The 19,513-nt window shown below is 37.3% G+C and overlaps 1 protein-coding gene across 19 annotated transcripts in view; it reads left to right on the forward strand.

The window, feature by feature from the left end:
- Positions 1–4,374, forward strand: part of NRXN1 (neurexin 1) — a 1,136,941-nt gene extending 1,132,567 nt beyond the window's left edge. For all 19 annotated transcript variants that reach the window (XM_045885018.2, XM_045885009.2, XM_045885012.2 and 16 more), the window contains one exon: positions 956–4,374. In XM_045885018.2, the coding sequence (XP_045740974.1) occupies positions 956–1,263 (308 nt within the window). In that variant the 3' untranslated portion in view covers positions 1,264–4,374. The remainder of the gene's footprint in view (positions 1–955) is intronic.
- The last annotated feature ends 15,139 nt before the right edge of the window (positions 4,375–19,513 follow it).

Genomic DNA, 19,513 nt, shown 5'->3' on the forward strand with positions numbered 1-19,513 from the left:
TCCGTCTGTCATCAATTTCAGTGCCTGACTATGCTCTGGAGAAGACATTAGTGAACCCTCTAATCCATTTCTTATATCCATGGAAGAGCGTTCTTCATACTTTGGAAAGACTGAAGGATAATTTTGCCAGTTGAAGAAAACTAGGCTAACGAGTCCTTTATTCATTATTATCTGTTAAGTACTGAATTTTGACCCATACCCGATTTAGATAGTCTGTAAAATTGAGAAAAAATATTTTCCTACTTCACCCTCCCAAATTTAGTTTTGGTGGTCACTCAACCACTGCTAATGAATGAGTGATACATATACACTTATATGAATAAATAAACCTCCAAAAGAAAAGGATTTAGTTTTGTTTTAGTTTGTAAAGATGAAACTAAAATCACGCTTTTACAAACAAGCATGAGAAGTCTATTCAAAATGCCTGGATTATCCTGTTGTTCAGTACTATATCCATTACCGTATGAGGCAATATGATTTCTAAAGTAATACTAAATTTAGCTATCATAATTCAGAGTCTAGAGCTAGCCCTAAGTGTTCTGTGTGAACATCAGTTTGATTGCTAAGTTAATACCCTCTGACATTATAAGGTAGTGTCATTATGATTTTATTTACCATGTTGGGTTTATGAATTTTCACCTGACACATCAACATGGCCCTTAAGAGCTACATGAAGCTTATTTGGGGCTGCACTTACAAAATCTTGTTAACAAAACTGATCTGTGATAAAGAAAAGATGGCAACAAATCTCTCCCCAAGTGCTTTGATTCACGGTCCCTAGTTTTTAGTGACCACGAGGCATAGGGATTGCTGCATTTAGCAGCAGTAGACTTTCCCTAAAGCAGTAGGTATTATGCCATTAGGCATGGCAATAGATGGTGAATGTTACTATAGCTCTCGGGCGTTCAGTTAACTCAGTAATCACGCTCTGTTTTTCTCACCCTCTTTCCTACAGCTAACCCAACCCGAGCAGGCGGGAGAGAGCCATACCCAGGCTCAGCAGAAGTGATTCGGGAGTCCAGCAGCACCACGGGCATGGTGGTGGGGATAGTCGCTGCTGCTGCCCTCTGCATCCTCATCCTCCTCTATGCCATGTACAAGTACAGAAACCGGGATGAAGGCTCATACCATGTCGACGAGAGTCGAAACTACATCAGTAACTCAGCACAGTCCAATGGGGCTGTCGTAAAGGAGAAACAACCCAGCAGTGCGAAAAGCGCCAACAAAAATAAGAAAAACAAGGATAAAGAGTATTACGTCTGATCCCAAGATCTTAAAAAGACCCTTGTATAGAAATAGTCTTCATTTTATCTGAGACATAATATAAACTTATTTACTTTCCTTTTTACGAAGCACATACAAAAGAAGACAGGGAATGCAATCAGGAAGGAAAGACTGTTTTTAAAAAATAAAAACAAGTATCTCATGCTCTTGTTTCTCCAAAAAAGAAAGAAAAAAACAAAACAGGGGCCAATAAATTCCCTAACATCCACAGTGTTTTCATTTACTCTGCCTGTCTTTATGTTGCTGGAACATTCCTAAAAGACAGTGATGACCGCACGCATTCATAAAGCAAAGGAGTATTACAACATCAAGGCACAACACAAAAACAACACAACACACACCACAAAAAAAAAAAAAAAAAAAAAAAAAGAAGCTACCTATGATCCTGGATTTAGCCAAAGTGCTAGCGCTTTCCTGAGAAGTCAGTTAGTCCGAGTGCCAGAGAAGACTGTGTCATTTTGAATGACCCACCCTGCAAACCTTTGGGTTTGCTACCTGTGCAACTGGAGCGGTGGTTGGAACTTGCATTTGAAAACAAAGTGCTGGCTTTTTTGAAGACTTGTGTAGGAACACATTCAAAAAGCCCCTTTCTGGTTGTGAGGGAAAAAAAAAAAAAAAGTATGGAGGCCTTATTTTCAACAATGTGAAATATAAGGCACATTTTCACACTAAAATTTCAAAACAAACAAACAAAAAAAAAACCAAGAGGGCATAGATGCAATCATTGGGAAATTTTCATGCACGCTTAATATGTTATTACATATGTTTATATAAAATCCATCTCTGTGTGCTTTCTGGACTGTGATAAGTGACGTTTTATAGCCTGTTGTATAGAAAATGCAAAATATATCTCTGCTCTTCAGCCATTTTTGGTAAATTCAATGTTATAAGTGTTGCTAAGTATAGGGAGTTTTATGACATCAGAGCAACAATTATTTCAGGGTTGTTTTGTTTTGTTTTGCCACCATTATAAATTGCCACAGTTACTTTTTTAAAAAAAAATTACAATGTAGTGTTTATTCTAAGGAAGATATGTATGAATGTATATAAAAAGACTCAGCTACTTTTTTTTCCTAACATGTACAGCCTTCATTCTGTTGCAATTAAGTTTTAGTATTTGTATGAAAGATGTGAATTAGAAGGTAAAATATATACATATGTATCTTATAATCTTCTTTTCTCTCCCCAGTATTCACATTTTCCACATACTTTCATCATTTACAATCACACACACACACACACACACACACACACCAATCCAGAGGAATCCATCAGATATGATGGAAAACCCGAGCATATATATATAACAGCAAATGTTTACTGACAAATTGAAAAGCAGGAAGGAAGGTAGTTATGCCAAGGTATTGATGACAAATGGGGTGATTTGCTTCATTGAGATCATGCTCCCAGGAAACCCTGAGAATATTTTAGTCCCTAATGAAATGGAACATTTTCTTATCAAGTAGAATATCAATGGTATATTGCTGCATGAATATGAACCATTATGTGGGGGAGGTTACAGAAGCAAAATTGGTTAATCTATACCTTAACCCTGGCTGCTGCAATTAAAAACTTTGTTTCCAATAAAATTATATATATATATAAAATCCCTGAGCCTGATGTGCATGATAAACACTTTGGAAAGTAAACATTTTCTCAACTAAGAAAGTATTTTCAGTAATTTTGGTTCTGTATTACTATCCATCTAAAAAAATCATTATTTGTTGATTATTGTCCATATTTTAACTCTTCTGGTTTTATATATATATCATTAAATATAGTTTTAGTTTAATACACATTAAGTAATAGAAAAGTATAGATTATACACTTGTTTTTGCATATTGTTTCAATGATGTTTATAGCAATAAATTATTAATATGAGCAGGCAATGCAAAGGAAATGCATTATTAGATTGGAAGATGATGCCTCAGTGAAAATTGGTCACATTACTTTAACCCGTCCTAAAAGAATGATATTAGATTTCATAAAAGAGAATACCTTTACAATTAGCTTTAATCAGCAAAGGCAAAAAATGCAAAACAGCTTTTGTGATACTTAAGATGATGAAAAAAGCCAAGAAGTGGCCTGGATTTCAGACATACAGCACCTTAGAAATAAGTATAATTCACGCGAATCACCACTATCTATGGTTGCCAAGTAATTGTGGTGTGTGAAAAGTCTTAAAAGCTTTTCATGACCCAGAAAGTAGAGGTTTAAAACTAAAATTTAGTATCCATAACTTGTGTTTCAGATTTTCTTCTTTTTTTTAATTTGCTAGCTTAAAGAATTCATGTCTTTTTTTTTTTTTTTCCTCTCGTTCAGTCTTACTCAGGGAAAGCCAGTGAAATAAGAAGGTAAATATGAAACCACTAATTTACATCTTGAGGTTTTAAAAAGAAATGGTTGCTTTTCCATAGGATCTACTGAACTCGGACTAGTTTCCATCTGGAAAGATTCTAAAAAATGATGAAAATAAATAATGGTATTTTTAAGCAGTATTATCTATGAAGCATGTTGTTTGGGATTGATTTCATTGTTTCTTTCCAGCATAAATTTTAAAAGTTCATGCAATGATATGATCTAATATTGCCAGTAAAAATACTTCTAATGTTATTGGCCTACACAAAATCTAGCAATTTTTTTTCTTTTTTTCTTCTTTCTTTTTGAATGGAGAAAGAAAAGAGAGGAACATGAGCTAGAGAGAAAAAAAAAGACATGAATAGGATCCCAAGTATCTTCATACCAAATGTATCAGGGTTCCATGAATAGTTTGCAGTTAACAGGATTTGATACTACCTGGCATAGATTTAATTACATCTCTAGACTGTAACTTTTCTGAATGAGTATGCTTCTTTTTTATCCATGTAATGTGTTGCCTTTAAAAAAAAAAAAAAATACTACAATAATGTGTGAGGTGGTCAATCCCCAAGACATCAAAAAAAGACCACATGACCCTACCCTTCTAGTGCTTTGTGTGATTGGGTATCTAAGGGTTTTGTTTTTTTCTGTTGCAAGGCCAATTTATCCATTATTGGAAATGCTAAGCAAGTGGAATTTACTGTTTTGTTAATAAAATATTTCTTAATACAACTGTGGATTTATTGATTTTAAGAAAATATATGCGGCACCATTTTGGGACAAAGTGGCCCAGTAAGGAAGACTGAACTTGAAAGGAAAACCTGCCCTTTAGACAAGCAGGATAAGAATACCACCTCTATTTTTCTGGGTTTTAATATTCGTTAAACACATCTACATTCATAGACTTAAAGATACAGCCACGGAATGTACCTTTGTTCACATCTGTTCATCTTGCTCTGCAGGAAACTGCAAACTCATAAAAAGTAGTTAAAAACAACATGAAGATGCTGATTTCATACATATGATTTTCTCTATGAAAAGCAGTATAATTCAAGTAAATATGTGATTAAATTCCAATACTATCATTTTATTAGCTACAAGTTACCTAATTTCTCTCACTTTTCTCATTAGTAAGTTAAGGATAATACCAACCTCATAGGGTAGTAAGGATAATGAGAACTAATGTGCCTTGCACAACTAAGTGCAAAGAAAATGTGGCTACTTGTGTACTATTAGTTTCCATAAGATTAATGAATTCAAGAAACATGTCAAAAATGTTTGCTCAGGTTGTGCTATTTGAAAAATAAAAATGCAAAAGACAAGTGTGTAAAGGAATATACTTTTTCATCTCTCACAATTTTTTTTTTCTGCAATAACAAAGTCACTGTGGAAATGAGATGACCTATCCGTTACTTTCTGTAAGTTTCAGTCCCACGGTTGGCAACTGATTTAAAACTCTGGCCTTTGAGAATAATCTGATAGAAAAGCATGAGTTCGGTCTTTTTCTCCTTTTTCACAGGAAAAGGTTTGAGCATGAGTGCTTAATCCATTTTATATACCTACCTTGTTCTAGACACGTGTTATTTCTTATTAACTCCTAACCTTTAAATATAATGGGGAGACAATCTACCTCTTCTTAATGTGTAAGTTAAAGGCTATGTAGTGTAGCTTACCTTAAAATACCTTAAAAATATATGAAATTTTAAAGATGATGAAATAATATAAATAATATAAAATTTACCAATAGTAAATAAGGATTCTTGACCAGTGGGACATAGATCCCCAGAGTCCAGGGGTTAGTAACCTCTATCAGTATTTATTAATAAAATTTGACAAATATATTCAGAAAAGTATTTTCCTGGGAAGAGAGTCTACTTAGGCTCATCAAATCTTCAAAGGACTTTAAAATTCCCTAAAATGTTAAGAACAAAACCGACAAAACAGATATTAGATATCAACAAAACTTTGTTATAAAAATAATACTGAAGATAAATGGTTCAGTGAGGATTAAGAAGGCATCAAGGAGATATCATATACTTTTACAATGTACATAGGCAGCATCCTTTTTTATAACTTGTTCAGCTACCTGACTTTTATATAAATTAATTTTGCTTCGTTTTTACAAGTTCAACCTTCAAATATTTATTGAGTACTAGTATATGTAAATCACTCTGTTCATCTCCTATATCCACTATTTTGAACAATGTGATATTCATTTGAAGACAAACTTCTCCAAAGATTGGAACACTTGATTAAGTATTTTGAAGATACATTGTACATCTAATACGCAGCAAGGAAGGCTCTGTCCACCAAAAGCATCCATCCTATAGAGGTCATCAATATTCCAGAGTGGTAAATGGACCACAAAAAACACCTAATTGACCTCAAAATTAGATTCATTGGAAAGAAGGAAATAGTTCTTCATGAGGCTTATACAAAGAAGATGCTTTGACCATTTCTTGACAGTTCCTCTTTTATCGAGGAGGGTGATTCTAGACCAACTATTCTAAGTGTATCTTGTGCTTGTGTAAGTTTTCTTACACAATCATTGAGTGCTGTTCCCCCAAACAAGATAGCAATTCTGGGTAAGAACATGGATATTCAAACAGTAGCATCTAATTTTTCTTACCTGAATCAGTTCTATGAAAAAAATGGCAATGGTTTCTAAGGTCCCACTGATCAACCCTGCTTAAGAGTGCAAATAACTCCCTGAAAAAAAACATAGAATATGGAGCCACAGTATTGATCCTTCAGTAAAAATAGCAATAAGTAAAAGAAGTCTTAATAAATAATAAGTTTTGTTGAATACTTCTGATCGATATTTACTGTTTAGAACAATGTGTTTTTTACAATTAAATAAAATGATAATGTTCTGTCACAAGCAATGTTCTGTCACAGAATTTAGAGCAAGGTGTTTGGGGCCTGAAGCCTGGTTTGAAAACCATTAGCTCTGAGTCCTTGGGCAGTCACTACACCATATCACGTTTTTCAGATAAGTGAGATAATAAGGGGCACCTGGGTGGCTCAGTTGGTTAAACATCCAGCTCTTGTTTTCAGCTCGGGTCATGATCTCAGGGTCCTGAGATCAAGCCCTGCATCGGGCTCCCTCCTGCGTGTAGAGTCTGCTTGAGATTCTCTCTCCCTCTGTTCCTCCCCCTAACTCTCACTCTCTCTCTCTCTCAAAATAAAGAAAAAAATCTTAAAAAAACAACGTAAGTGTGATGAGACCACTTGTAGTTTGTGAGAGTTTTAAAATATAATGTATTTAAATGCTTTGCATAGTTAGAATTCGATACTTTACTAGAAGATAAAAAAGAAAAGAAAGCTTACCTCCTTAACAGTATATCATGGAAATGTTCTGGGCAGCTACTAAGAGAGTAGAATTCACGTAAAATTATATGTTCAAAATTAAGACTATTTTAAAGGTTTGAGTTAATAGTTCTAATATAGATGGCACTTTTACGGTATCCCAGACAATGCATCATCTGGCCGTGACTAAAGGAGTGGTTGCTCCTTTTGCAAGGTAGTCTATTGCATTGTAGCATAGTTGTGATTTCTCATTTCTAGATTCTTATAGTTCCCACTTGTTGGTTCTAATTTTCTTTGTGCAAAATGGAATGTGCTCCACCTTCCATATGACAGCCTTTCCAGTATTATCACTTTGCCTCCACCCTTACCTGGGTTTTCTCTTCTCCATTCTTAACATTCTGGTTTCCCTTGGTTATTACTCAAATTATCTGGATGCTAAAATTCTCAAAATCTTAATACTTCTCTTAAACCTTTGTTCTTCTCAAAATGTGATATACAAGTGACCACAGTACTTATAAGACCAAATTACAATGGTTGTATCGATTTCCCTGATTTGAACTTTAGTCTTTCTAATAATGACAGTTAAGGTTGCATTATTTTTTTTTAATCTTATAATACTTTTTTGGATTATATTGAATTTATGATCAATTAAAATCATCAGACTTTTTCCAAGAAAGTTCTCCTTTAACTTATACCTATGAAATTTATTATTTGAATTTAAATGTATGACTTTATAACTATCCATGAGAAATTCATTGCATTGAGTCTGAATACTGGCCAGTTGAGATAAATTTATACCTTGGTTCTCTCACAATGTCCTTTCATACAAAATCTTTGGCAAATTTTATATACATTTGATAAAAATATGTCCCCTAGGAAAGATATTAGGCATGCCTCAAGAGACTTCCCACTAAACAAAATGGATTTTGTACCCCAAGGGTTATTTGGTAATGTCTGGATACGGTTTTGGTTGACGTGGCAGATAAGGGGAATGCCACTTGCACCTACTGGGTGCAGACCAGGGATGTTGATAAACAACTTACAATGCACAGGAAAGCCTCCCCAAACAAACAATTATCCTGTACAAAATGTTAGTATTTCCAAGGTTGATAGTCATAATACATATCACCTGGCTAGAATAATACATATCAACTTGCCAATCATCTTTAAGTGGAGAGTCACTCAATTTCATCGTGAGAAACTAAGCGGCCTTGCAATCAGGATACAGATAATTTTCTCCTAATGTGTCAGTGAATCTATTGAGAAAGGGAATTAGTTTAATTTGTAATGTTGTTTATTAATTATTACCACTTTTTGAGGAAAAATGGCCACAAAGCATCTATTTTTAAAAACAATTCTAATTTTGGTTTAAGCTCATCACTATAGAATTTGAAACATTCTTTGAGTTTATATAATGCAACCTTGGAACATGCTTCAGAATTGTTCTACCTGAGGCCTAAGGAAATGGGGATGTTTATCTGTCAATTCCTGTCAGTCTTTTTTTGAAGGACTTCTAGGGGGTAAAACGGAGGCGATAAATCCAAAGTACTTCATGTGGTGTTGCAACCTGAGTATGCACTGTGGTCCAGAGAAAGCCCTCAAGCAAGGAATTGCAAAGTGTTTGCAGCTGGAAGCCCTTTGGTTATTGTGCCCCAGAATGGAGAATGCTAGGGTGTACAGATGGGTCATCTGCACATCGATACCGTTTCTTATGCATTTGTAACTTAATACTTTTACTGAAACAGAGGGCATTCAGTTCTCTGTCTAGTAAAACCAGTTCTGAACTGAGCAGCTCATTCTCCACAGTGATGTGATTCTACTCTCGGACTAGCCTCTATATTTTCCCTGTCACTCTTTGGTGGTTTTCTTAGGACCACCATGGCTAGTTTCTGGCCATCCTGCCAACATTACCTACCATAACTGCAATAGTCTCACAACTTCTATCCTTTTCTCAGTTCTAGTGGGATAACTTAAGTGTCTGTCATGTCACATAGAGCAACTTAGATCCAAAACCCAAATACTACTCTCCTCAAACATAAGCAAGGACCATTGGGCATGTGGAGTTTTCCTTCGTGGATGGGGAAAAGGTTGTCCCAGAAATCAGGTTCACCTGTTTTCTTTGTCCATATGTTCTTCACAAACGACCCACTGTATGTCCCCCACCCACTCTGAAGTTGTCTAGATGCCTGCCTCTGGCTGGAGGAGGATGGGGGTCAAATGTAGCCCTTCCCTATCTGTAGAAAAAAAAACACAGAAAATGAACTTCTAAAAGGTTTAAACATTATTTTACTCCATGTCCCCAGTGATAAATCTGAATTTTTTATAGTCAGAAGGTGGGATGGAAGAGGTTGTGGATGTTGGAGAGTATTCCACAGAGATAGAATACTCACCCTCACTTCTTTATACCCTTCCAGTTTCCCCTTCAACCGGTCCTCTAATCTCATTGTTTTTGCTCCTCTCATGACATGGAAGTCTTCATAGGATCTAGTATGGGTTTTAAGGCATGGCCATAATGGGCTTCTGTTGAGGAACATTTCAAGTCCTGAATATGAAAAAAAGGATTACAGACATCTGAGTGGTCTTATAGTCTGGGTACAATTTTATTCTCTCTTTTTCTTTCTATGTTTCTCTATCGGTCCCTATGTAAAACAAAAACAGGGGCACCTGGGTGGCTCAGTTGGTTGGGCAGCTGACTCTTGGTTTTGGCTCAGTTCATGATCTCATGGGTCATGGGATGGAGTGCCGTGTTCGGCTCCCCACTCAGCGGGGAGTCTGCATGTCTTTCTCTCCCTCTGTCTCTCCCCCCACCCACACTCGCTCATGCATGTGCTCTCTCTCTCTCTCTCTCTCTAAAATGAATAAGTAAATCTTAAAAAAAAAAAAAAAGTCAAACATTGCATTGCATGTGTTGTTCTCCTCCTTACCTGTTCACTTCATTTTGGGCTAAATTTTGCTGAAGAGTTCTTGTCTTCTTACTGAACTTGAGTCGTGTTACAAAGACCTCTCCATTACTTTAGAAGAAGCTGTATTCTCTTACTCTTCCTGATTCCTCCACCTGTCGTTTCTGCCCATAGAAGGCAGGAATAGGGCAGCCATGATTCCCAAGTGTGGTTTTACACTGTGAGCCAACAGAGAGCTCTAAGCCTAATTACAGTTATCTTTGATATTTTTCCATTTAGGTATCACATATATACATATACATATATATATAAAATACCCTTTGGGGTATTATTTATAAATTTGTATTTTTTTAGAATTTCTATTCTGTTTTTGAAGTTTCCCATTTATCTTTAACCCTACTTACCTCCAGACGATCTGGCTACTGCATAACACATTTCCACTGTATTTTAAGACATTTTCTTCCAAAGCCAACAGCACATATCTGTCATGTCCCCAAGGTTTCCTTCCTTCTCTATTATAAATTTCATAAAATTTCCTGGTTTTTTCCATCACCACACCAGGACCTCATTATCTGTTATTGGTGAGCATCAAGTCCAGAGTACCAATTGATTTTGTTACCTTTCAAGACTTGTACAAATGATCTACTTTTGATAAAATGAAACTTTTCATAAATAATGTAAGTAGCTGGGATTTTGACATCTTGTTTTATTCCCCATATTAGTAAAATCTTATCTATTCTTCTCCACAATATCACATTTTCTTCTCTACACTTTCATCATCATCAAAATATTCTTATCATACTTTGACATTAATGCTCAAAATATCTTTATTGAATAAAGTTTTACACAGAGGGACACTCTGCTCTTAACAGCTTTTGATTTTAAAGTGACATAATTAATTTACACTTGTGGATAAGAGTTTGAATGAAACTATTTTTTGTGAAAATTGACACATGCAATGAAAATGTCCTACACAGATTAATGGTTAATGGTTATAAGCATTGTGGGGTGCTGTGCAGTTTACAAAGTACTGTTGCAAATACCATTTCATTCCATTTTCACAACCACCTTCTGTATAGACAAGAAAGATGATATATAGGTATTACCAAACATAACAGAAACAGTCATTTCAGAGATCACAGAATGGCTTAAGAAGTATAACTCACACGTAAAAAAGTTAACTAACCGAATTAACTGGGCATCTCTTGATTATTTTTTATTTTGTGGTTATGAGGACATGGAGAACATTGTGGTTAACAGAAATCCCTGATAATTCAAAAAGATCTTTCTAACTTTATCATGCTACAAATCATTTCTTGGCATAACTGGCAAGTAGCACAATTTTTCTTTCTTGTAAGTGTTGCTAACAAAAAGCAGAAGCCCAAATACTCAGTAATAAGTCGGTAACATGCATCTGGGTCTCAGCCAATAAAAGAGAAGTTAAGGAGAGAATGATGAAGCAGAAGAATCTAAATGTATTTCTGCACTTGAGTAATGTGTTGGTGATAAAGATACTCCTTATAACTAGCACATTCCAATCTATTATTCTATTTTATCTTTACAATCTTCCTGTGAGGTAGATATCATTGGGATTCATATCTCCATTTTGTAAATGATAACAATGAGAACCAGAAAGGTTAAGAAACCAAATGTAAAATGACTTCTAGCAATAAATCAATATCTCCTATATTAGGTCATATCTCTCCTGAAACCAGGGGAATTAAATTTAGTATCATAGTTCAGAAGAGCTGGAAAAAAAAAAAAAAAAAAAAAACACTTTAAACTGCTTCATTTGTAGATGAGGAAATGGGAGCTTAAAGTTAAGAAGTGACTCACATGAAATCACACTGCCTATTAACAGCTGAGCTAGAACTAAAATTTGGGTCCCCGACTGCAATTCCCACATCCTGTCTCCATAGCCAAGAAATACAGACTCTGTAAGCAGAAAACAACATGTACCCATTAGCGATGCCATCATTACTTCCTCAAACTTGATTTCTTTCCAGCTCTCCAATGTAAATCTTTCAGCTGACCTTGCTATTTATCAGATGAAATCACTGCTTGGAAGTTTGGTGGCAAAAGGGCAAATGTGTGGCATGGAGAGGTTAGTCAACAGATTTCTTTGAGTGACTCAAAACAATTGGGTTAGCACTGGCATTTCTACTAACATATACATATTACTTCTACGATGTAGTTGAGTAACAATTCAAAAATCAATGGGGAAGATAAGCAAGGAAGTTATTTTTTGTTGATGGTGTTTCCTGGTCTGTTAGCAAAAAGACGAACCTCACCTTCTACTCCCTTTACCTTTTGGGTCTGGAGAGAGAGCAGCACTTTCCTCAACAATCTTGAACTCACACTACCTGCTTCTTCAATGCTTTCATTTAGTAAGTGACTCCTTCGCCTTCCATCTTGAACACCTGGCCTAGAACGTCCCTTTGGATTCTCTCACCATCTGTGTGAATATCCGTATGTCCATTGGTGAGCCTCTCAATGGTTTCACTTGAGAATTCCTAATCCTCTCCAGTCCCAAATACCTCCATTAAGTTCAGTCTCCATTACTGAGGAATGATTTAGACACATCAGCAATTTTTTTTCCCCAAAGAGAACTGCATTTTTCAAATGCAAAATTCTGCAATCCCTCTAAATGACTATTCATCCTAATTCTTCTTCTTTTCTGTTTCTCACTCCAATTAATAATAATTGCCTCACTTGTAATATCTTGGCCGGCCTTTTTATCCTATTGTATCATTATATTAATCTCTTTTCATATACACTTGTCCTTTGCCTGACACAAGCACCCGAATGGTAGTCAATTGCTTTCCTAAAGCCTTTTCGAGAATGCTTGTATTTCTTGTCCACTCTTAGAGGCTGGTATGGTAGAAAGCCCATTCTTTTAGTTCTATGGCAAGTTAATCATTTCTCTGTTGTTGTTTTGATTTGTTTTTTAAGATCTCTTTTAGAGAAAGAGAGAGAAAGAGCATGAGCAGGGGGAGGGGCAGAGAGAGGGAGAGAAGCGGACTCCCTGCTCGGGGTGAAGCCTGACACAGGGCTTGATCCCACGACCCTGAGATCAGGACCTGAGCCGAAATCAAGAGTCAGACACCTAACCGACTGAATCACCCATGTTCAGGAAATTGGAGCTTAAAGTTAAGAAGTGACCATTCCTCTGTTTTTTTCCCCTCTGTTTTTACTCATCATCAGTAACACTTAATATTTTACCATTCCCCAAAGCTACATACAAACCCAACTGGCTGCTAGACTATCTATTCCTCAGGTATCTCAAACACAGCATATCCCAAACTGATTTCATTATTTCTCATTTAAACCTATATGTTAATAGGGGCACCTGGGTGGCTCAGATGGTTAAGCAACTGCCTTTGGCTCAGGTCATGACCCCAGGGTCCTGGGATCAAGTCCCGAGTAGGGCTCCCTGCTCAGCAGGGAGTCTGCTTCTCCCTCTTCCTCTGCCCCTCCCTCCCACTCTTCACTTTCTCTCTCCTCTCTCTCTCAGGTAAATAAATAAAATCTTTAAAAAAAATCTCTATTTAAAAATAAAAAAATAAAAAAATCTTAAAAAAATAAACCCTATATGTTAATAGCATTATCAACCTTCCATACAATTAGAATGAAAATAATACAAACATATTTTAAATAATGCCTGGCATCTTGTGGAATTTTAAAAAATCTCTCTTTTCCTTGTCTACACTTTTGAATAAGTCGAATTCTTGATGTGTACAATATCCCTGGTTAGTTAGTTCAGAATATTTTTTGACTGGACTTTTGTAACAACCATCCGTTCTCTCTGATCCACACTTAAATCATCTATGTGATCCAATCTTTACAAAACACACTCTTAATTATACCACTCTCCTTTTCTAAGAAGTCAAATGCCTCTATTCCATCTTTAAATAAAGTCTACATGCTCTACTTTGGGGCTTGCTACATTTACTCCTGTCAGCCTGAGCCAGTTTCTCTTGTATTTGCATGTCTCTGTCATTTGGCCTATTTTGTACCTTAGCCTAAAAAGCACTAAGTTATTTACCAATAGAAATCATTCTCTTCTATCAAGACCCACTTCATAATATTTTGTAAAGCTTTTTCCTGTCAACCCAGTTAGAATCAATTATTTCTGCATTCACAGATATATTGCCTATGCATCTATTAATTATTTCCTTCATTCTACCTTGGTCTATAGTTAAGTGTTTATAGATTTTCTCAATTATATGGAAGTTCAAATATCAGTTCCCTCCACAAAACTTTATAAATGCCAAAGTTGGAATCACTTTTTTTTTCGTCTGTATTTGCTCAATGCACTGTCCATATCCCTTACGGCTCACATAAATGGAAACTCAAAGAGGTGGTAGACATTAGGGTTGATTTAGTGATGCTCACAAGAATCCACCTTCTTTCTTAAGCTCTGTGGACCCCAAATGTTCATAGATGATAGGCGAGCATCTTGCAGAGGAGGGTCTGAGGAATGCCAGAACACTGTGTCATCACAACAAAGACAAGAAATTGGAAGAGGAGGAGTCGTTTACTGTGTTGGCTGTTAAAAGTAAGAGAAAAAAGAAATCTCTCCTTAATGATTGACAGATGCTGGGCACTGTTGGATTTTGGGTCAGCAAACCTAGAAGAGGAAAAACCAATTAAACGTTCAAGAAAGAAAAGAAAAATTCAAATATTAAAATGTGGATCTAATTCCTTAACACAAGGATGCTCAACCCCGGCGATTCATTAAAATCACTTGGCGAACCTTAAGAACTACTAGTGCTTGGGCCTTTCCTTGGGGGCCTGGAGGGGCCAAGGCATGTTAATTTTCTAATCAGTTAATTTACTAATTCATTAATTAATATATACATTTATTAATTTGTAAAAGCTCTCCAGGTATTTCTAATGGACACCCAGGGTTCAGATAAATCACATGAAGATACCTGTCAGGATTTGTTTCCATGGAATAATCTGTCCACATTCCCTTGGGCTATAGACATAGAATACCTCTGGTTTATCCTGATAACAATCAGAGAAACCCAGTTGCATGTTATGTATACCACCCCAAATAATATTAGTAGAAGTATAATGTGTACGCCTAATAGGGTCCGTTACAAGCAAGAATTGGTTGAGAGCATTGAATTTTTACTTTTCCTGTTCCATAACCTCAGTTATGGCCAATGTGACTGGATGTCCTTCCTCCTAATTTGGACAGGTTTCCCCCATGTATTCCACACACATTCATCTTGCCACCCCAACTACAACGTGAGTTCCCTGAGGGCAGTGGTTGAGTTTTATGCCTGTCTTCTATTTAAGCACCAGAACCTAGGTAAATATCAAAACTCAGAAGAAATATGACAAATACGTGACTGATTTACTGATATACTCATGAGTCTCTTTCAACTTCTTTTCTTAAATTTTATTATGTTAATCACCATACAATACATCATTAGTTTTTGATGTAGTGTTCCATGATTCATTGTTTGCGTATAACACCCAATGCTCCATTCAGTATGTGCCCTCTTTAACACCCATCACCAGGCTAACCCATCCCCCCACCCCCCTCCCCTCCAGAACCCTCAGTTTGTTTTTCAGAGTCCGTAGTCTCTCATGATTCATCTCCCCCTCCAATTTGATGAGACTCATCAAGGAGGAAAGAAGTAGCCCTCATGACCAAGTTCAAAAATAATATCACTCGTTGCCAAAGGTGAATCATCATCTTCTATTCTCTTAGAGACTTTATAATAGATTTATTTTGACTTCTCACCTCCTCCCCATTCCTGAAATACAGTAATACCACAACAGTAACAGAAGCAAGAGCGAAAGCTTCTTGTCTTCATTCAGCTTTGGCTTAAACCAGAACAGATGGTAAAACTTTTTTCAAAACCAGGCGATACTTGAAAAGCAATAAATGGAGCTGTGCTGCTGAAGTTGCTTTATACTTGTACGAGCTAATGCACACTGGATAGTTAACGAATTCACAGAGTAAGAATGTTGGAACGGAAATTTGTAGTCTCTCAATAGTATGTGTGCGTGGGGGAGGGGCGGGGAAAAAAATGAGGACATTTTAGAAATGGTTCAAGGACATACCAGTGCATTTAGAAGAAATAAAAAGCCATCAAACCACCTTTGCCCATGAAAAACAAAACCAACCAACCAACAAACAAAAAACCCCACTTTTTTCCTCCCTGAGGCAGAAGGAATGGCTATAGTGAAAAGAAAATAAAGAAAAAAAAATAGAGACAGATCCTCCTGAATTCCCTAGTCTTACAGTAAACTCACCGCAAAGAGCCACGTTTCTGGCCTTTTGTCATGAGAAATGAGACTTTTTTTTTTTTTAAAGATTTTTTATTTATTTATTTGAGAGAGAGAGAATGAGAGAGAGAGAACACATGAGAGGGGGGAGGGGCAGAGGGAGAAGCAGACTCCCCGCCGAGCAGGGAGCCCGATGCGGGACTCGATCCCGGGACTCCAGGATCATGACCTGAGCCGAAGGCAGTCGCTTAACCAACTGAGCCACCCAGGCGCCCCGAGAAATGAGACTTTACAAAGGGATAGCTGTGGCCAACTTCCCAATCACTATATTTTGCTTTTTCTTTATTCTGTTTTATGTTTCTCTAACTCCAGCCATAATTAGTGCAATGTAAAAACCCTTGTCTCAGAACCTGAAAACCTCCGGAAATCCGCTGACTGTGCAGCTTCCAATTTGAGCTAAGCCAAAAACCTTTCTGAGTTTCATGGGGAACTTTTTTTTTTTTTTTTTTTGCCCTTTGCCACTCAAATCATTTATTTATTTGATTTGATCCTTATGATTTATTAAAAATGTTGCCACTGGCCTTAGGGTTTCTTGGCGGGGATACAAAATGTTGAGGCAATAATTAAATCTGGCACAAAGACGGAGCAAGAATCAGAAAAAAGAGAAAATCCCTCTTAGAAAAGGACTGCAAAGAGAGAAAATTTCTATCTCGTATTTGGCGTCAATAGTGGGAAGCCACGTCCAACCTCTTTCATGAACCTCACTAGAACCTACTTGGTATAAGCCTGGGGAAGTGGAAATGTGTTTCATTAGAATCTGATGAACCAAAACCACCAGTAGAAACATAAGAAATGAGGCTTTGGTTACCTGCATCCAGGCAAGAGCGTCAGAACCCCACCTGTGATGGTGAGTGAAGTAATGTAGTGCTTTCAAGAAGCAGTCTCTCCTCCCACACCCCCCTCTCCATTAGTCTGGCAGGTTGTTTTTACCTGACTAGCATGTTTAGGAAAAGGGAGAGCATCCAGTGGTTCATCCATTAAGGGTTTATTTCCACAGTCTGACTCGGGAAGAAATGTATTCCCCCCCTAGTTTCCCTTCCTCTCTCCATTTACCAATTTCTCTTTTGCCTCAGTCCCTCACCTCACTAGACCCGAAGTGGCTGAAGGATGGGATAGGACTTCCATTTCATTTTCACTACCTGCTTCGAGCCTTGACTGACGTATTGTTAAGGAAAAAAAAAACGTTGAAACATAACGGAAGGGGGATACAGCTAATAACACATTCATTCATTCATTCATTTAACAAAGATAATTATTAAGAACTTATTATGTGCCAGCCTCTTTTTAGGCACTGAGCATAAGGAGGTGAGCGCGACAGATACACTTCCTCTTGTCATGGAACTTTCGATCTCGAAAGCCAGAGGCCTGTCAAATGACACTTGGTTCCTACCAGGTTCTTTTGACTCACGAAAAGGAATGGGTCAAGGATTACAATGCAGTGAAGAAATTAAGCCAGACTGTGCTAGGAAGAATGCTGGCAGGCTTGGAGCTGTGTTTCCTGCTGAAACACTGCAGGGAGGTACCGTCGGGTTCTGTTTCCTCCCCTCCCACTCTCCTCTTCCACACCGAAAATGAGGTTACCCTTCGGAAACCTTTTTCTTTTAATCTGTTCTTTCCTTTTATTTTATAGAGAGAAAAGCTGAGCATTATCTACTTTCAGCCAAAGGAAAAAATCCTTTTCTCCATGGGGTTTCCTGATTGACTTGTTGAGTGCTGAGAATTTGTCCTTGGTTCGATATTTCTCCTTTTAGTGACTGAGGGACATCTCCGATGACAATACTACGCTCCTGGGGGTAACACCTTAAATCAACACAGAACGCCGTCATCCTGTGCTAGTTGTGATCAGCTTGAGTGATTTTGAAGGAGGGGAAAACGGAAGCCTCAAAACAACTTGCCTCTTCATGTGCTTAGTGATTTTTAAGTAATCACAGCTCTGACCTCACACTCAGATGCTCACGCTCGCCCTGCCCTCCTGCTGGCTGGGGCGTTGGGCAGGATGCCAAGCTATCCGCCGCGCTGCTGAGATAGTCATGCAGTGTGGGCACAGCAATGTTCTGAGCTAACCAAGCCACAGCAGATACAGAGTCTTTTCGGAAGGCTGATGTCAGCAGTCAGGGCTCGTGCACTGCTTTACAGAATATCGGAGTATTAGTAACATCCGTGCTTGGCGACCACATTTTCTTGTGCGCAGATAGTCAGGCCACTGTGAGAAGGGTGCTCCCACGTCACGCAAAGAGAATGTCACATCCCTGTACCAGTGCTGGCTTGGTGTGTTTTTTATTTTTACAGGCTGCATACGTGAAAACAGAGAAAGACGAGACTACAGGGTTCACTAAGGTGTCCCCTAGTTCATGGCAGGAAGGAGGAAATCAACATGGAATTGAAAACGCCCCACCCTAAATGTGGCTGGAGGATTCCACAAATAATACTTCTTGGTAACGTAGATCACAGCGTTCAACCCTTTCCCAAAACAGTGGACATACATATGTTCCCGGCTCCAGATCTCTTTCATGGTGGCATTACAAATTGTAAATATGTTGATGTTCTCATAGACTTTATGATAGTCGTTGCTGGCAGGACAGCATTTTATTTGCATTGCTACACAGTGAATTTCTTTGTAAAAATTATTTATTTATTTGTTTATTTATTTGTTTGACAGAGAGAGAGAAAAAGAGAGAGCACAAGCACGGGGAGCAGCAGGCAGAGGGAAAGGGAGAAGCAGACTCCCCATAGAGCAGGGAGCCCCATATGGGGCTCAATCCCAGGACCCTGGGATCATGACCTGAGCTGAAGGCAGACGCTTAACCGACTGAGCCACCCCATACACAATGAATTCCTTAATAATTTTGTCCTAACTTAGATTTTTTTCCTAATTTTCTCACCATTCTGATTGTACTACAATCATTTCACACAGACATTTTTCTTTTTTATTGAATTATTTCATTAAAATTAATGTATTAGAGTAGAAATCCTCAATCAAAAAGGTATGAAAATCACATTTTATCATTCTATTTAAAAGAAGTTTAAGCAATCTATAATGTCACACACAGTAACTCTCACAAAAAACACTCTCAAAATGACCTTGCCATTACTGAGCACTCAGTGTGGGGAACTTGCAATGCTGTGTTGTATACCTTCCTCCATAATGCGTTTTAGAGTAGCTGGTGTGAGTGAACTTTTCTACCATGCAATTTTTCTCTGACCAGGACACCCTGTTTTAATTGCTGCTATTGTTTTCTCAAAGAGGTCTAATATTGCCCATCTTTTAAAGATATAAGATACTTAAACATGCTCACTTAAGATATTGTATGAAATTTAATTTGAAATAAGACTACTGTAAACATGTACAGCTAATT

This window comes from Mirounga angustirostris, unplaced genomic scaffold (assembly GCF_029215605.1).
Source record: "Mirounga angustirostris isolate CCGP_5_RB_7025 unplaced genomic scaffold, mMirAng1.0.hap1 SCAF_10, whole genome shotgun sequence".
In the NCBI taxonomy this organism is placed as follows: domain Eukaryota; kingdom Metazoa; phylum Chordata; class Mammalia; order Carnivora; family Phocidae; genus Mirounga; species Mirounga angustirostris.